The sequence below is a fragment of the Astatotilapia calliptera genome, chromosome 12 (assembly GCF_964374335.1).
Source record: "Astatotilapia calliptera chromosome 12, fAstCal68.1, whole genome shotgun sequence".
NCBI lineage: Eukaryota > Metazoa > Chordata > Actinopteri > Cichliformes > Cichlidae > Astatotilapia > Astatotilapia calliptera.
In genome coordinates, this window is record NC_137433.1 from 3,450,756 (window position 1) to 3,467,937 (window position 17,182).

The window sequence follows — 17,182 nt, forward strand, 5'->3', positions numbered from 1 at the left end:
GCTCTGCGCTACTTAATTTGGATTGGCTGACCTTTTTTTTTTTTTTTTAAGAGGACAAGAGCGGCGAGGTCTATCGCGATAGCTTAATTTCTCTATCGAGTAAAAGTTATATCGCGATACATATCGTTATCGTTCTATCGCCCAGCTCTAGTTCTCAGTTTATTTGATATTGACAAAAGTTAGTCAATTTTGTCTGTTCTTCTGTAAAACAAGCTAAGATTTATTTTTAGAATTAATATTTTGTTTCTAAGTGGAATTTAGTCTGTTTCGTTTGTTCTATTTTGAAACTTAAACGCTTTAGCGGCTGCCTTTTGTGTAGTTTGCAATATTTGCCTTTATTTATCTGAAAAAGTCTCATGTTCCTTAAGTACATCTACCCTGTTGAACTTATTATGGGAAATAAATATTCAAATAAAAACAAGCTGCTGATTATTTCACATTTTACTTGTGAGCAACGGCACATTTAAATCTTACAAATATAGTTATTTGGCTTATATCGTGATAGATATCGTTATTGCCTGAAATGAAAAAAACATAGTGATATGAAAAAATCTTATATCGCCCAGCTCTAGTGACAATACAACAGGTTCCTTCATATATCTTTTTACATCATACAACACTTTGACCATGTTCTTTACCATTGGATTTTTCGCCTTTTTAATCAAGTTTATTGCTGTGTCTGAGAAAAAATATAAAGGTAAAGGTGGATGCAAATTAATACTTTCCATCTCTGACCATTGCGGGGCGTTATTTAAGTCAAAATAGTATCTTATAGACCTGATTTGACATGCCCAGTAATACCACTCAATATTTGGACACATGACACCACCCTCGTTATATGGTAGATGCAACAATGATAATCTTATCCTTGGTCTCCCATTTTTCCATAGAAAACCGAGAACAAGCTTTTTGATCCTGCTAAACCAATCAACAGGAGGCGGCAGGGGGATGTTCTGATACGCATAAAGCACCTTTGGCAGTATACTCATTTTGTATATATTAATCCGACCAATTAAAGAAATTGGTAGAGACATGCATCTGTCCACTATCTCTGTTATTTCTTTAGAAAGTCTTTCATAGTTATTTTCCACGATCTCACTTAATTTGGGCGAAATCATTATTCCTAAGTACATAAAGTCCTTTACTGTCTTAAAATGAGATGTTACTATGGGTGGGTTTTTCCTTTCTTCTTCATTTAGTAATAAAATTGATGATTTAGAGTTGTTAATGACATACCCTGATATTTGACCAAACTCCCCTATCAATCTAAGCAGAGCAGGTATAGATTCTGTTATTTTAGAGAGATATACTATTACATCGTCTGCGTACAACGAAATCCTATGTTCTACTTCATTTACCATAATTCCTGTCAATGATAAACTCGAACGTACAGCTATAGCAAAGGGTTCCATAGCTAATATAAACAACAGTGGGCTTATCGGTGAGCCTTGTGGACATCCCCGTTTCACCCTTATTGGTTTAGAGATATTTTTGTTTGTCAAGATTTCAGGAGTTGGAGTTGAGTGTAATAATTGTATCCATCTTCGAAACACATCTCCATAACCAAATCTAGTCAGAACATCAAAAAGATAAGGCCACTCGACCCTATCGAATGCTTTTTCAGCATCCAGTGAGAGAAAGGCCCTCTCTGAAGAATTGTTTAGTCCGACTATAATATTAAAGACTCTTCTCACATTATGTAGACCTTGGCGCCCCAATATAAAACCGTTTTGATCTCTGTGAATTACTGAGGGGAGAGTATCTTGCAGACATGTTGCTAATATTTTACCCAACACCTTAAAATCAGAATTAAGTAAGCTTATCGGCCTCAAATTTTCACATTTATTACTCGGTTTTCCTGGTTTAGGTAACAAAAGGATTAGTGATCCTGTTACTGATTTAGGAAGACTTCCTTTGCTTAATGATTCCTGATACATTTCCAATAGTGGTTTCATTAATTTACTTTTAAATTTTTTATAAAAATCAATTGGGAATAATAATAATAATAATAATAATAATAATAATGGATACTTTATTGATCCCCATGGGGAAATTACTTGTTTTTCTCTGCATTTGACCCATTCACTCAGTGAAGCAGTGGGCAGCCCACTAAGCAGGCGCCCGGGGAGCAGTGTGTAGGGACTAGTGATGGGTCGTTCGCGAACGAAATGGCTCTTAGAGCCGGCTCTTTGACGTGAACGACGCGAGCCGGCTCCTTATCGCGAGCCGTCACGTGGTTGTTTTTTTTTTTTTCTTTCTCTCAGCCTCTCTCTCTCGCACTTTTTTTCCGTTTCACTCTGCACGCGAGCCTTGTGCTTTACGCTGGGCAGAGGGGGGAGGGGCGGTAGTTACACTCAGTAGCACAGGAACAGAGCCAGAGAGAGAGAAAGAGAGGCAGGGACAACAACATTAGAAAGGTATAGTAATCATCCACAACTATTTTGTATAGAAACTAGACAACTTAAGAGGAATCTTACATATTTCATAATCACATCTGAGCAAAAAATCTAACCCCCCGACCTTATTAAAGAGTTTGTTTGGAATATGGTACCACATAGATTGAGGATAGGAAATGCAGTCTTTTATCCATGTGAGCCTGAATGCAGCAATAATGGATTCAAAGTCTAAAGCTTTCAAGCCCCCATTTTCATAGTCTTTAACTAGTTGTGATTTGCGTATATAATGTGTTTTATTCTTCCAGATAAAGCTGAATATAATAGAATTGGACAGTTTAATCATTTTAGGAGATGTAAAAATTGAATAACAGGGGTATATGAGTCTTGAAAGTCCTTCTGCTTTAGACACTAAGATACGACCTAATATGGATAAATCACGTGTTAACCAATGATTAAATATTTTTTTAACTACATTTAATCTAGGAGTTATGTTATTAATCTCTCGATCATTAGTATTTTTACTGATTATTAAACCAAGGTATTTTACTTCCTCTTTTACTGGAATATTGTTAATAGTATTTTGATTACAGCTGTGTACAGCTAAGATTTCACATTTTTTAAGGTTTAGTATTAAGCCGGATGCTTTTGAGAATGAAAGGATTGTATTAATTGCAGTAGAGACCATATTTACATTCCTTAGAAATAAGGCAGTGTCATCAGCAAATTGACTAATTTTAAATTCTTTATCAAGAATGTTTATGCCTTCCAGATCTGAAGAGAGTTTGATATAAATGGCAAGCATTTCTGCTGCAACAATAAACAATAACGGGCTAATAGGCCATCCCTGCCGAATGCCACGATAAATTTTAAAACTATTAGAAAACCCTTGATTGAGTGCAATACTACTTGTTATATCTCTGTACAACATTTTCACTACACTAACAAATCTGGGACCAAAACCCACAGCCTCCAGAGCTTTAAATAAAAAATTATGCTCCAAAGAATCAAAAGCTTTAAAGAAATCAAGAAATAAAATAAGGCTATCATGAGGAATTAAATGATTGTAATCCAACATATCTAATACTAAACGGGTATGATGATGGATATGACGTCCTTTTATAAAGGCTGACTGTGTCTCATCTATTATTTGAGTTATTCCTGTTTTTAATCTGTTGGCATAGACATGAGCTAATAATTTGTAATCACAGCAAAGAAGTGTGATAGGTCTCCAGTTATCTAAAAGGATAGGGTCCTTGTTTGGTTTAGGAAGTAAAGAAATTATTCCTCGTTTCATAGTTGGAGATAGCATCTGATCATTTATACATTCATTAAATACCTCTAGTAATAGATCTTTAATGTCACTCCAGAAATATCTGTAAAATTCAATCGTAATTCCATCAGGACCTGGTGATTTACCACTCGCCATTTGGGAAACAGCAGTATCCAATTCAGTTAAAGTGATTTCAGACTCATTGAGATTTTTAAAGTGTGTGTCAATTTGAGGAATTTTTTCATGGATAGAGCTAAAAAAAAGAATTAGTCTCCGAACTGGAATAATTTGTAGTGTAGAGGGCTGAATAGAACTCTGTAATATAGTTATTTATAGTCTGTTGGTCTTCAGTCAGGGTATTATTAATTTGTAACTTCATTATAGTTTTTTATGGTTGGTATGTTTGGTATGTACCAATTTAAAGTCATGCCATTTGGGCTTCAAGGTCCACCAGCGACATTCCAACGATTAATGGACCATTCAATTCAATTTTATTTATATAGCGCCAAATCACAACATAAGTCGCCTCAAGGCGCTTCATAGATACAGAGAAAAACCCAACAATCATATGATCCCCTATGAGCAAGCACTTTGGCGACAGTGGGAAGGAAAAACTCCCTTTTAACAGGAAGAAACCTCCGGCAGAACCAGGCTCAGGGAGGGGCGGGGCCATCTGCTGCGACCGGTTGGGGTGAGAGAAGGAAGACAGGATAAAAGACATGCTGTGGAAGAGAGACAGAGATTAATAACAGATATGATTCAATGCAGAGAGGTCTGTTAATACATAGTGAGTGAGAAAGGTGACTGGAAAGGAAAAACTCAATGCATCATGGGAATCCCCCGTCAGCCTACGTCTACTGCAGCATAACTAAGGGAGGATTCAGGGTCACCTGGTCCAGCCCTAACTATATGCTTTAGCAAAAAGGAAAGTTTTAAGCCTAATCTTAAAAGTAGAGATAGTGTCTGTCTCCTGAATCCAAACTGGAAGCTGGTTCCACAGAAGAGGGGCCTGAAAACTGAAGGCTCTGCCTCCCATTCTACTTTTAAATACTCTAGGAACAACAAGTAGGCCTGCAGAGCGAGAGCGAAGTGCTCTAATAGGGTGATATGGTACTACAAGGTCATTAAGATAAGATGGGGCCTGATTATTTAAGACCTTGTATGTGAGGAGCAGGATTTTGAATTCAATTCTGGATTTAACAGGAAGCCAATGAAGGGAAGCCAAAACAGGAGAAATCTGCTCTCTCTTTCTAGTCCCTGTCAGGACTCTTGCTGCAGCATTTTGGATCAGCTGAAGGCTTTTCAGTGAGTTTTTTGGACATCCTGATAATAATGAATTACAGTCGTCCAGCCTGGAAGTAATAAATGCATGAACTAGTTTTTCAGTGTCACTCTGAGACAGGATATTTCTAATTTTAGAGATGTTGCACAAATGGAAGAACGCAGTCTTACATATTTGTTTAATATGTGCGTTGAAGGACATGTCCTGGTCAAAAATGACTCCAGGGTTCCTCACAGCGTTACTGGAGGCCAAGGTAATGCCATCCAGAGTAAGAATCTGGTTAGATACCATATTTCTAAGCTTTTCAGGGCCGAGTACAATAACCTCAGTTTTATCTGAATTAAGAAGCAGAAAGTTAGCGGCCATCCAGGTCTTTATGTCTTTAAGACATTCCTGCAGTTTAACTCATTGGTGTGTGTTATCTGGCTTCATGGACAGATAGAGCTGGGTGTCATCTGCATAGCAGTGTAAATGTATGCTATGTCTTCTAATGATGCTGCCTAAGGGAAGCATGTATAATGTAAACAGAATTGGTCCTAGCACTGAACCCTGTGGAACTCCATAATTAACCTCAGTGTGTGAAGAGGACTCTCCATTTACATGCACAAACTGGAGTCTATTAGATAGATATGATACAAACCACTGCAGTGCAGTACCTGTAATACCGACAGCATGTTCTAATCGCTCTAATAGGATATTATGGTCGACAGTATCGAACGCTGCACTGAGGTCTAGCAGGACAAGCACAGAGATGAGTCCACTGTCAGAGGCCATAAGAAGATCATTTGTAACCTTCACTAAAGCTGTTTCTGTGCTGTGATGAGCTCTGAAACCTGACTGAAACTCTTCAAATAAGCCTCTGCAGATGATCTGTTAGCTGTTTGACAACTGCTCTTTCAAGGATTTTTTAAATGAAAGGAAGGTTGGAGATTGGACTATAATTAGCTAAGACTGCTGGTTCTAGAGATGGCTTTTTGAGTAAAGGTTTAACCCTTTAGAGCCGGTCGGAGCGGGAACGCTCTGTTTTACGTAACTATTTTTAAATCCCGGTAGCTCTGCAACCACGTGAGCTAGCACAATAATCTTTTTTGCATATGAAACCGGAGGAGTTGTACTTACATCTTATGCCATCAGCTTGTCCTAGGTCACGGTTTCCTTCCACATAAAGCTTTGCAAAAACTGCATAAAAAGCGCTTGCAGGAACAAAAACATAATATTCCAGAAACACGCTTTGCCGATCCGATCAGCTGTTCATAACACTTCCTACGTTGGAATAGACGTCAGCGCGAACTTTTGCATGTCCGCCATTACCTGCTTCGACGGTTTTGTAGAATATTGCACTTTTTTGCAATTTATGTAATTACTATGCACTTAATGCATACATATTATTAAAATCTGGGCTATAATTGTTGTATTGATGTATAGCAACTTGAAATGCTCCCAAAAATGGCACCACACCATGTAAAAATATAATATAAGCTCTGGCAGACTTGGTTCTATGGTAGGTCTTAAAGGGTTAACTACAGCTAGCTTGAAGGCCTGTGGTACATAGCCGATCATTAGAGATAGGTTGATCATATTTAAGATCGAAGAATTAATTAATGGCAGGACTTCTTTGAGCAGTTTTGTAGGAATGGGGTCTAAAAGACACGTTGAAGGTTTGGAGGAAGTAATTATTGAAGTTAACTCAGAAAGATCAATTAGAGAAAAAGAGTCTAACTTAATATCAATGGTACTAAGAGTAGCTGTAGATAATATTACATCTGTGGGATGATTACTGGTAATTTTTTCTTTAATGATAAAAATTTTATTTGTGAAGAAGTTCATGAAGTCATTACTAGTTAACGTTAAAGGGATGGTTGGCTCAAAAGAGCTCTGACTTTTTGTCAGCCTGGCTACAGTGCTGAAGAGAAACCTGGGGTTGTTCTTATTTTCTTCAATCAGTGATGAATAGTAAGATGTTCTGGCTTTGCGGAGGGCTTTCTTATAAAGCTGCAAACTATTTCTCCAGGCTAAATGATGATCCTCTAAATTTGTGACACGCCATTTCCTCTCCAGATTGTGAGTCATCTGCTTTAGGGTACGTGTTTGAGAATTATACCACGGAGTCAGGTACTTCTGATTTGAGACCTTAGTTTTCACAGGAGCTACAGTATCCAGAGTCGTACGTAGTGAGGAGGTGAAATTATTAACAAGATAATAATTCAATAATAACACATCTCCCATGTACTAAGAGATGTGTCAGCATTCTCTGCAGCATATCTGGATGACGTGGTGGTGTACAGCCAGTCCTGGGAAGAGCATGCAGACCTACAGAAGGTGCTACACTCCATCAGAATGGCTGGACTGACTATCAATCCCAAGAAGTCCTCCATAGCCAACAGAGAAGTGGAGTACTTGGGCTTTGTAGTTGGCTCGGGGAAGATAAAGCCGCAGGCTGGAAAGATTGAAGCAATTCAGTCCTTCCCAGTTCCGACAACAAAAAGGAAGGTGAGAGGTTTTCTGGGTCTAGTAGGCTGGTACAGGAAATTCATACCTTCTTTTACAGAGCGATCCACTGTACTGAATGATCTCACAAAAGGCTTAGCCCCCAACAAAGTGCGTTGGACAGAAGACTGTGAGCAAGCATTCAGAGACCTCAAGGAAGCAGTTACACATACAGTTCTACACAGTCCAGACTTCAGCAAGCCATTCATTTTGCAAACTGATGCTTCAGGAGTTGGCCTTGGTGCTGTCCTTCAGCAAGAGGTGGATGGTGAAAGAAGGCCTGTGGTGTTTCTGAGTTGGAAACTACTCGACAGGGAGACGAGGTATTCGACGGTGGAGAAAGAGTGCTTGGCCATGAAATGGGCTATTGAGGCCTTGAGGTATTATCTTCTGGGACGTCACTTCACTCTGGAGACTGATCATCGTGCCTTCCAGTGGTTGAACCGCATGAGGGATGCGAATGCCCGCATTGCAGGATGGTACCTGTCTCTGCAGCCTTATGACTTTACGGTCCAGTATAGGCTGGGGAAGTCAAATGTGGTTGCTGATTGTTTATCTAGGATGACAGAGGAGTGAAGCACTTCGCGCTTAAGAGAGGGAGGAGGAAATGTAAGGAAGAGGACTCCCTTACTGCATTTATTTATATTATATTATCTGTATAGCACTTTAGAGCACACCTTTCACTTTATTAAAAGCACCTTATCAAGCACTTTATTTAGCATTGCACTTTAAGCATGGATTTGCACACAAGAAGTTTAAATATTTATTGACTATTTATTGGGAATTTTAAAATCAGTTGGTAGCCTTATTTCAGATCCTGCACAGCTGCTCCTCGTCAAGGAATGTGGTGGTTGTCTGTCAAGAGTAGTGATGTGACGTTCTGTATCGAGGCTTCGGAGCGTGTGTCGAGTAATGGAGGGGGCGTTTCCGCGAAGCGCGTATCGAGGCTTGCTTCATTTATGGGAGGAGCTGAAAATGATGACGTCCGAAGCCTCGCTGCCCGGCTGTACCACGTGACTGGTTCATGAAGTGGTTCGAACTTTGCCGTGAGATATGACAGCGATACAAACCCCTCAGACTTCATTCAAAAATGTGGGTGTTTGATGGAGAGTTGCGGTTAGAGAGAGTTTGGAGACAGTTTGGAGGTTTATGAGAGTGAGGAGAGAAAGTCAGGAGAGAATGGAGCCAGCTAAGAAGAGGAGGATGTCCTCCCCTGTGTGGGAACATTTTGATCTTATTCCTCCCAACAAGGTATGTAAATTTCTACAGAAGATGTATTGTCATGATACTGATGGTGCAATACAATTTATGTTGAGCTGTCTTGACTTTTGTACAAGGTGAAGTGTTTGCTATGTGCCAGGGAGCTGGGCTATAACAACAACACCTCATCCATGCTTAGGCACTACAGAGCTTTGCATGAGAATAAGGGGGACACCGATTGTGGAGCAAGACCAGGTGAGCCATCAAATGCAATGATAATATAGCATGCAGTAATGTTACTAAATGATATAACAATATTATACAACTGTTATAAGTTACGTGTGTGATATTTATATTTGTGCTTTATCTTTATTGTCTTTCCTCAGGAGAACAATCTCAAATAGATGAAGACCTGGTCAGCATGGTGATTGAGGACTCCCAGCCATTTAGCATTGTGGAGGACAAAGGATTCAAAAGATTTGTTAAATCATTAAATCCCAGCTATGTTCTCCCCACTAAAAAGGACGTAAAAGCAGTGAAAATTTAGTTTTTACAGAATAAAATGTGAACAGGCAGGACTGAGGCTCAAAGCCTCAGTGTGTAGCTGTCCATACCTCAACGTTACAAAAGCACAACTACTGTCCACACCCCAACCACACCTCACCTCACAGTAAATGATCATTTCCATTTCAAGCATTTCCAAATAATCATTTCCCATACTGCCACTATAAATATACACAGTATACTGCCATCACTACAATATACATGTTTTACACACTCCTTTTGTTGTTGACATTTACAGGCTGTGTGCAAAATGCCACACTCTTCAAATTCATGCCAGCTATTATTTTTACGTCCAGTAGGTGTCCTGCTAGAGCAAATGAAGCTTCGCGTTGGGGTGAACCAATTGGATGAAAAGCTTCAGTGCTTCATGGGGCTTCATCTGCCCATCACTATGAAAAGCTTCAGTGCTTCATGGGGCTTCATCTGCCCATCACTAGTCAAGAGAGAAGAATGAGATTGTGATTAAGGTTTACCAGTAAGGAAAACTAATGCAAATTTGTGTGTGAAATCTAGGAATAAAAGTGGTGCAAATAAGTGTTTGTAAGATAATGATTACTCACCTTTCTTGCCTGTGTCCTCTTCAAGGTGTTTGGGCAAATGTTTCCCCGGGGGCCAGACACCATTTAAAGGTTCCGGGAGAGGCCTTTGGTAAAGAGAGTGTGGTGAATCTTGTGCTTGGGTTTCTGGGTTTTTATAATATTGGGTTTGGTGTAACATTAAAGTGTGAAATATTTATTAATATGTAAATGTGAAGATGTATTTATGTATTTATTTATTCTAATTGATATATTGTATACTGTGGTGGAAGGTTGGGATTTAAGAATTTACCTGAGAGTGGAATAATGGTTAAGTCTGTGACAGCTGAACATATTTAAGGCTGCCAGTTGTCATTAGAGGATAGATTTTTGTGCTGTGAAGAAGCTTGACAAATTAATTGTTGTAAGGAGAGCTGTATAGGAAATAAATGCTTTTTTTGTTCCACTACGCTTGCCTTGGTCCATCTCACTGTGTTTCCAGCCACTAAGGGCCGCCCTGTTACAAGCACATTTTATTTTAACCACTAATAAGTCTGATTTCCTGCTTTTATTGGGGGAAATGTATATTTTGAAGAGTCTGTTAATATTTAGATTGGATACATTTGGCTTTATTCACCAGCAAGTTTTCTACAACCTTTCAGTTTTATGCCACTAATATCTCAAAATCCCTCCTTTGTTCTGTTGTCCTTTTAAAGAGATAAAGGTAAAGATAACCTTTACTAGTCCCACACGTGTGAAATTTATTGTGTCACAGCAGAAAGTGGACAGTGCAAAGTTATAGCAGCAAAAATTAAGAGAAACACTGGAATAGGATAAGATAATAAGAATAAGATACTATATACAATAGAATAAAATACTATATACAACAGAATTATTGTAATGTAATGTCTCCATTACAGATTGGTGTTTAGTTCACTTGATAGTTATTGATCCTGTACAAACATGCTATTGCTTATATATATATATATATATATATATATATATATATATATATATATATATATATATACATACATACATACATACATACATACATACATACACATATATACATAATCCTATGGAAGCCTTAGTGGCTTCATATATCATGGAGGTATAATTTTTGCACATAGATTGAATTATTGTATCACAGATGATACTTAGTTAATATTATGACTAATATTTATAAAATGATCTGACAATTATCGAACCAGAAGTTTTTTTGGTTTGTTTGTTTATTAGTTAATTTGTTTTTCTTTCGATACAAGTTGTCACGTTTTTCTATTGACAGTAATATCCAGTAAAAACATTTTTGTGAAGAGGGGTATCCCTGAGAGGAGAGAGGCGGTGCGCGTGCTGTGACAGCGTGAGCACGGACATGCGTAGAGAATTCGGCGCGCGAAAGCTGTAGCAGGAAGTGAGAGAAGCTGAAGGGAAACGGCGGCCAGTTTGGGATTTGAATCTCTCAAACTACTCTCATAATCTACAAACATCTACAATAATATGGCAGACCCAAAGGTGAGGTCTATCATTCTAGGACGTGTAATGCTTTATGATTGCTGGGAAATAACAATTTTGTGACAAACATTGTTTTTCATGTGTCATAATTTGTCAAAGTTTCGAAAGGAAGCCGTGTGCAAGAAATGCCGACAATGATCTTGTCTTTGGTGATGCTATGAAACACTAATTGATATTTTTTCAGTGATGTAAAAGGTAACGGAACGCCAATGGACTTGTAAAAGTGCACAGTGTTAACCGTTGTAAAATTTTCCACTCTTAACACTTCCGTTACAGTTCACGAGCCCATAATTCAAAGTGTGCAGCCAGCAAACGTGTTAACATTAGCTTCATACTGTGAACATTAGCATAGGGAGGTGATGTGCGCAAGAGCATTAGTGCTTCTACTACACGATCACATCGGTCAGTTTTTTAAACTGGGTATTTTTCAATTAGTATACTTCTCACTAGCTCAGGGCAACGAGGTTAGCTAGGTTGCTTGCCTTTGTCTGCCAAGCACAATACTTGCTAACATTAGTTAGCTAGTGTTAGCTCTATATCAGGGCGCTGTTTACTGTCTGTTAGTAGTGACGGTGTTATATTAAATAGACTGCTCGAAAATCACACAAGTTACTGAAAAAATACTGCAGTTGTGCTAAGCGTTTTGCTTAGCACAACTGCAGAGGTGCAAAAAAAAGAGAAAGTCGGATTGTTAGCTCCGGGCTAGCCGGCTAGTGAAAGGCCTGCGTTTCTAGCTAGGCAAGTTCACAACGAGTTGTCTTAGGAAAAAATAAAGTTGGATAAATATTTGATGACAATACTAAAGTAAAATGAAGCTTCAACTTTAGGGGGCCGGGGGGAATTGAGTTAATTTAATGTACTTTTCCTCTTAGGACCAGGAAGACCATGATACCACTGCAGATGGTGCAGAAGACCCTAATCATGATCCCCACTTTGAGCCCATCGTGTCTCTTCCTGAGCAGGATGTGAAAACATTAGAGGAGGATGAGGAGGAGCTGTTTAAAATGTAAGTTGCTTACCATGTGAACACATTAACAGAGACACATTAATCAGTTTCCTAATACTGAGGTGTTCTGCTGTTTTCATAGGCGGGCCAAACTATATCGTTTTGCCTCTGAAAACGACCCGCCGGAGTGGAAGGAGAGAGGAACTGGAGACGTCAAGCTGCTGAAACACAAAGAGAAGGGCACAATCCGCCTCCTGATGAGGAGAGATCGAACTCTAAAGATCTGTGCCAACCATCACAGTGAGTCAAATCTGATTTCATTGCTATTCATGTCATGACAACAATTGGCCATATGTAACCTAAACAATATGGGTGAGTGGCGGTACAGGTAGAGTGGTGTGAAGATGTGTTATTTAAAGCCAAGGTGTACTCGCTGACTGGGCGTCCAAGTATTTTTTGCTTGTTTTTATTGCAAACATTTTCTGATGTACATGTAAGTACAAAAAGACCATAGGCCCCATGTGATTCCCCCCGTCACCCTTCCCCACGATCTTTAAATGAGTCAAATCCCTGGTATTAGTGGCAACAACAGAACTATAGATGAGCAAACGAGAGGTTGAGGGGTGGGTGTTAGAGGTACTGGGCTTGTAATCTCATCCGGTTGTGATATTATCCAGACTGTGATATTTTTTTGTGTGTTGGTTTGATTGGGAAAAATGTGTGTTTTACTCCTCCCTCCACTCATGTGTGGAGATAAGAAATGGTGCATCTGTGTGTTTAATTCCCAATTGAAACTACTAGATATTAAAAAAAAAAAAATCTATTTAAGTGACTGTGCTCATACCAGCACTTTATGTGTTCTTGTTAACCACAGTTTTACCAATGATGGAGCTGAAGCCCAATGCTGGCAGTGACAGAGCATGGGTGTGGAACACACTAGCTGATTATGCAGATGAATGCCCCAAACCTGAACTTCTGGCAATCCGCTTTTTAAATGCTGAAAGTAAGTATTTAGGTACCCATTTCAACATTACACATTAATTCTCCCAGAGCTCTTTAACTTGGATTTTAAATTATGTTACATTATGTTCTGTTGCAGATGCTCAGAAGTTCAAGGTGAAGTTTGACGAGTGCAAGGAGGAAGTCAGAAAACATCTAGAGCAAACAGGTACATGAAGCTTAAACTTTTAGGTTTTTTCCCCCCCCTAGATATCGCATATGTGAATTTTCTGAGAAGCAAGTGAAGTAAAACAGTTTTGTCAACATAAACGAGTCCATAATGTAGATCACATCAACATTAGATAGGAATTGTCAGTAATTTTACTTGGAAACATGTCAGTAGCAAGTACTTTCAGAACCCTGAATGCAACATTTTGCTAAGGTTAAAATGACTTGTGTTGACCTAAGACTGAATTCAAACTGAGGGCAATGTGACATGAGGATAGGGGCTGTGAGCATGCAGACACACTCTGTTCTCTGCTGCCAACTTCAGCTGGGGACTTTTTCTGTCTGCTACATGAACACGCAGAATGTAACACTTTACTAGTTTTCTAAAAGACTGGTGTCGGTATGTTCTGCTACATTACAATTCAGTTTTCACAGGCCCATGGTGTTCGTGTCATAGAAAGGTTAGACTGTTGTAGAGTGTGTTGAGTAAACCTACTGTACTTCTGCACCTTTCAAAACCATGAATTTAATTCTTCTTCGACAAGATGTGTATGCTGAGGGTCACTGTTTTGCTGCAAAGCCCATTTTCTTTTTTGTTAAGTGTCAGTTCATGTATGTATCTTTATTTATTTGCTGGTTTTCAGGGTGGGTGGACTGATTTCTAGCTCAATCATAGCACTATCACGTCTCACTAATATGGGATGAGCTTCTGAAGTTCTCCAAACAGAATGCTTCTTGTTTAAAGATTAAAAAAAAAAAATCCAATTCATCAACAAAACATTGTTCATTCAAACCATTGTATCAGTCTTGATACATTTCCGCACATTTGGAGCTCATGCTCACACCTGATTGTCATCCTGGTGACTGTAAACATCTGGTTGTTATTTGACCTCTGGGTTTACATGCATGTGCCTCTTACAGATGAATATTGGATCATTTTCCTGACTAACCCCTTAAATGTCAGTCAGCGTTTCAATTTCAGTTGTTTTATTGGGTTATCCTTATTTTTGATTATTTTGTTTTAGGTAATATTTCTACAACACAACAGTCAAAGCTGTAGAATGCAGCATTGCTTCTTAGCTAATGGCACTTATCCCTGTTTGCTTTTCACAGGCAACAGCGATAGTGCGAACAAGGTGGCAGAGAAGTTGGAGGAACTCTCTGTGAAAGACAAGGCATCAGTGGAAAAGAAGGAAGAGGCGAAAAAGGAGACTGAGAAGAAGGAGGTGAAGGATGAGAAGAATTGAGAACCAAGAACTTGCTTTTGCTGATCTTCAATATATCGGTTTTTCCTCTTTTTCTACAATAGACTCTAAACGAACTGAATTTGGACACTTGCATAATATTATTAGGTTTTCTTTTTATTGTTTTTTGCCTCAAGATCACAAGTCCTTGATGCCAATGGGGGAAAAAAATACACGCTAGTGATTTTTTTCTGGAAAAAGTCCTTCCTTTCCCACCCCTTTCCCTCTTTGCACCGTGGAATGCCACGCTTTCCATCGTTGTCATCTACAGTTCAATGTTACTTCAAACAAACTGTGAAAAGAGGCTTGTGATAGTGATGATTCCCACATTGGGGTATTTTTTTTGTTTGGTTTGTTTTTGCTATTCTGATAAAGAGTTTTGTTTGTAGAGGGAGAGGATAACGTAGCCTGCTCGATGGCAGCGCAGGGTCATTGAACAGGTATTACAGAGGTGCATTTTAAGTATAAAATCCCATGTTGCATCTCAGTGGGCCGCCTTACCCTGTCCACTGTTAATGCTCCTACTGTTAGACAACAAGGCAAAGACTTCTCACTGACTGCCTTGCAGAAGTAGTTCCTTCTTTGGTCAGTTCTGTTGGGAACTGATTTGAAGGGAATCCACTCCAGAAAGTTGAGGGGCATCAGATGAGTACTGCTCTGTGCAGTGTGCACTGATGGTTGACTGATAGGAAATGAGATGCACTTAGCTATTTTTTTTTTTTTTTTTGTCCTGACAAACATCAAGTCCAAAGTAAACAGTCCATCAGTTTGGTGCAGCTATGCTCTGACTTGCGTTCCTCAGTAGTAAATCAAGTTTGTATTGTTTAGATCATAACATTCCCAGACTTTAAAGCATGTAGAGTATATGTAACAGAGTGTGCCCTCTTTGATCTGTGTGCTCACCACCCTCTCCTTTTCTTTCCACTAATTGAGTTCTTAACCTTGCCTCTGAAGTGCATCTAAGTGCCAGTGCATCTGTAAATACATGAATATGGATGAAATGTTGCTTCTCATTTGCACAAATGATTTGAAATGTTTCGTCCAACTTCGAATAAAAGCTGTCAAAGACCACACGTTTGCATTCATATAAAGTCACTCGTTTGTTGTTAGGAATAATCAGTCTGATTCAAAGAGTCGGAAACTTTATTTACTCTGCTCAGGTCATTGGGAAATATTTCCTCTTCACAAAAATAGGAACGCATGTACAGTTACAGTATATTCTTCATTTTTAATACACATTGAACTTTCTATATGAGTTTCAGAAAACAAAAGTCAGCTTGTGGCTGATGCAACAGAGTCATTGCTGACTGTCAGGAATGGCCCCTGACCTGCAGTGATGTCCATCCCAGAAAAACAACATTGGACTAACGGCAGTCATCTTAAAGAGGAATGACATCGATTAGCTCTTTAGATATGTGGTCAAACAGGGTCTGGGAGTCACGATTGATCGGCTTTTTCAGCAAACTCAGCAGCCATTGGTCTGTTCTGGGATTTCAAGATGTTCCACTTTGCCATTCCGCTGACATTCCTACCCGTCCGAATTTCCAAAAAACTAGCCCTGTATACCACAGCCTCACAAACTATTTTAATCATTTCTCAAATACAGGAGTTGGAACAGACGAGCGCGACCGTGCTTTGCAGTAATGTCTTCATTGGTAAGGCAACTGGGTGAGACCTTAAATGGGAGACAACTCTTGCCACAGAAGGTTCAAGAAAGCGTACCCAGTCAGAGATCGTCACAGGTGTCACCTGCTGCTCAGTACAAAACACTTCTGCTATTTCACTGTCAAGTGAGTCAGCCATAGTTTGCTTTGTATGGAAACAAAGTTTCTTCCCAAAGGCAACAATGGCTTATTGTTAATGCAACCAAATGCAACATTTACATTCTAGTAACATCTGGCATGTTGTGTCATTGTCCACTTAGTTTTCATCAGCTATTTTAAAGGTATTACTTTTTTTTTTTGATTAACAAAAAAGTAACGGCAGTGCCAGAGCTGTACCAGACAGCTACTGCGAATGAATGAATTTGGCATTTTCACTCTTTGTGACATAGCATTACATGACCTATTTGTTGTCTCTTTGAAGATGTGGTGTGTAGCCGCTTTTGGCACTTAAAGGTCAAGGCTGCTTTTATGCAAAGCCCAGTCCTCAACGTCATCATTTAGACAGTTCATATCATTGTGGATTATGTCATAACTTCTGTTTTTAACACTGCCATGTAGAACAAATTCTATCTACTTTATTTACCCATCTTTCACAATCTCATCCATTTATTGAAATTATAATTTAAGAACAAACTCCACTCGAAACAGCAATTCCATATAAAAGGATACTTTTTTTAAAAAAAGGAAAAGTACAAAATAAAAAGTGTGACCAATGTTTGTTTTTTTTAACTGATACTGATTTGTTTCATTTAATCTTCCTATATGTATAGTTATAGCAAAAACATAGCTTATTGACTAAATATTTTTCCTTTTTTGAGTTTGACAAAGTTTCATTTGGTTGCTTCCGGGGTGGACTCATTCTGTACTCAGTGAAAAACACTGGGATGAGGTATTCTGGTCTTTCAGAGCACAATATAATCACCCCAGCT

The 17,182-nt window shown here is 38.9% G+C and overlaps 1 protein-coding gene, 1 long non-coding RNA gene and 1 other non-coding gene across 4 annotated transcripts; all 3 read left to right on the plus strand.

The window, feature by feature from the left end:
* Positions 1–5,203: 5,203 nt before the first annotated feature.
* Positions 5,204–10,183, plus strand: LOC145432320 (uncharacterized). Of its 2 annotated transcripts, XR_013912609.1 has the most exons (3): positions 5,224–8,686; positions 8,773–8,890; positions 9,022–10,183. It is a non-coding gene; the product is annotated as an uncharacterized LOC145432320 (long non-coding RNA). The 2 variants fall into 2 exon arrangements; XR_013912608.1 differs by having other exon boundaries at positions 5,204–8,686; positions 8,773–10,183.
* Positions 10,184–11,084: 901 nt separating this feature from the next.
* Positions 11,085–15,660, plus strand: ranbp1 (RAN binding protein 1). Its single transcript, XM_026187959.2, has 6 exons — positions 11,085–11,232; positions 12,105–12,238; positions 12,321–12,478; positions 13,053–13,181; positions 13,278–13,346; positions 14,459–15,660. Exons 1-6 carry the CDS (start codon positions 11,218–11,220, stop codon positions 14,590–14,592), a joined length of 639 nt encoding a protein of 212 aa, XP_026043744.1. The 5' UTR covers positions 11,085–11,217; the 3' UTR covers positions 14,593–15,660.
* LOC113034436 (small nucleolar RNA SNORA77) lies at positions 13,637–13,765 on the plus strand. The gene has a single exon (XR_003274180.1). It is a non-coding gene; the product is annotated as a small nucleolar RNA SNORA77 (small nucleolar RNA).
* Positions 15,661–17,182: the final 1,522 nt, after the last annotated feature.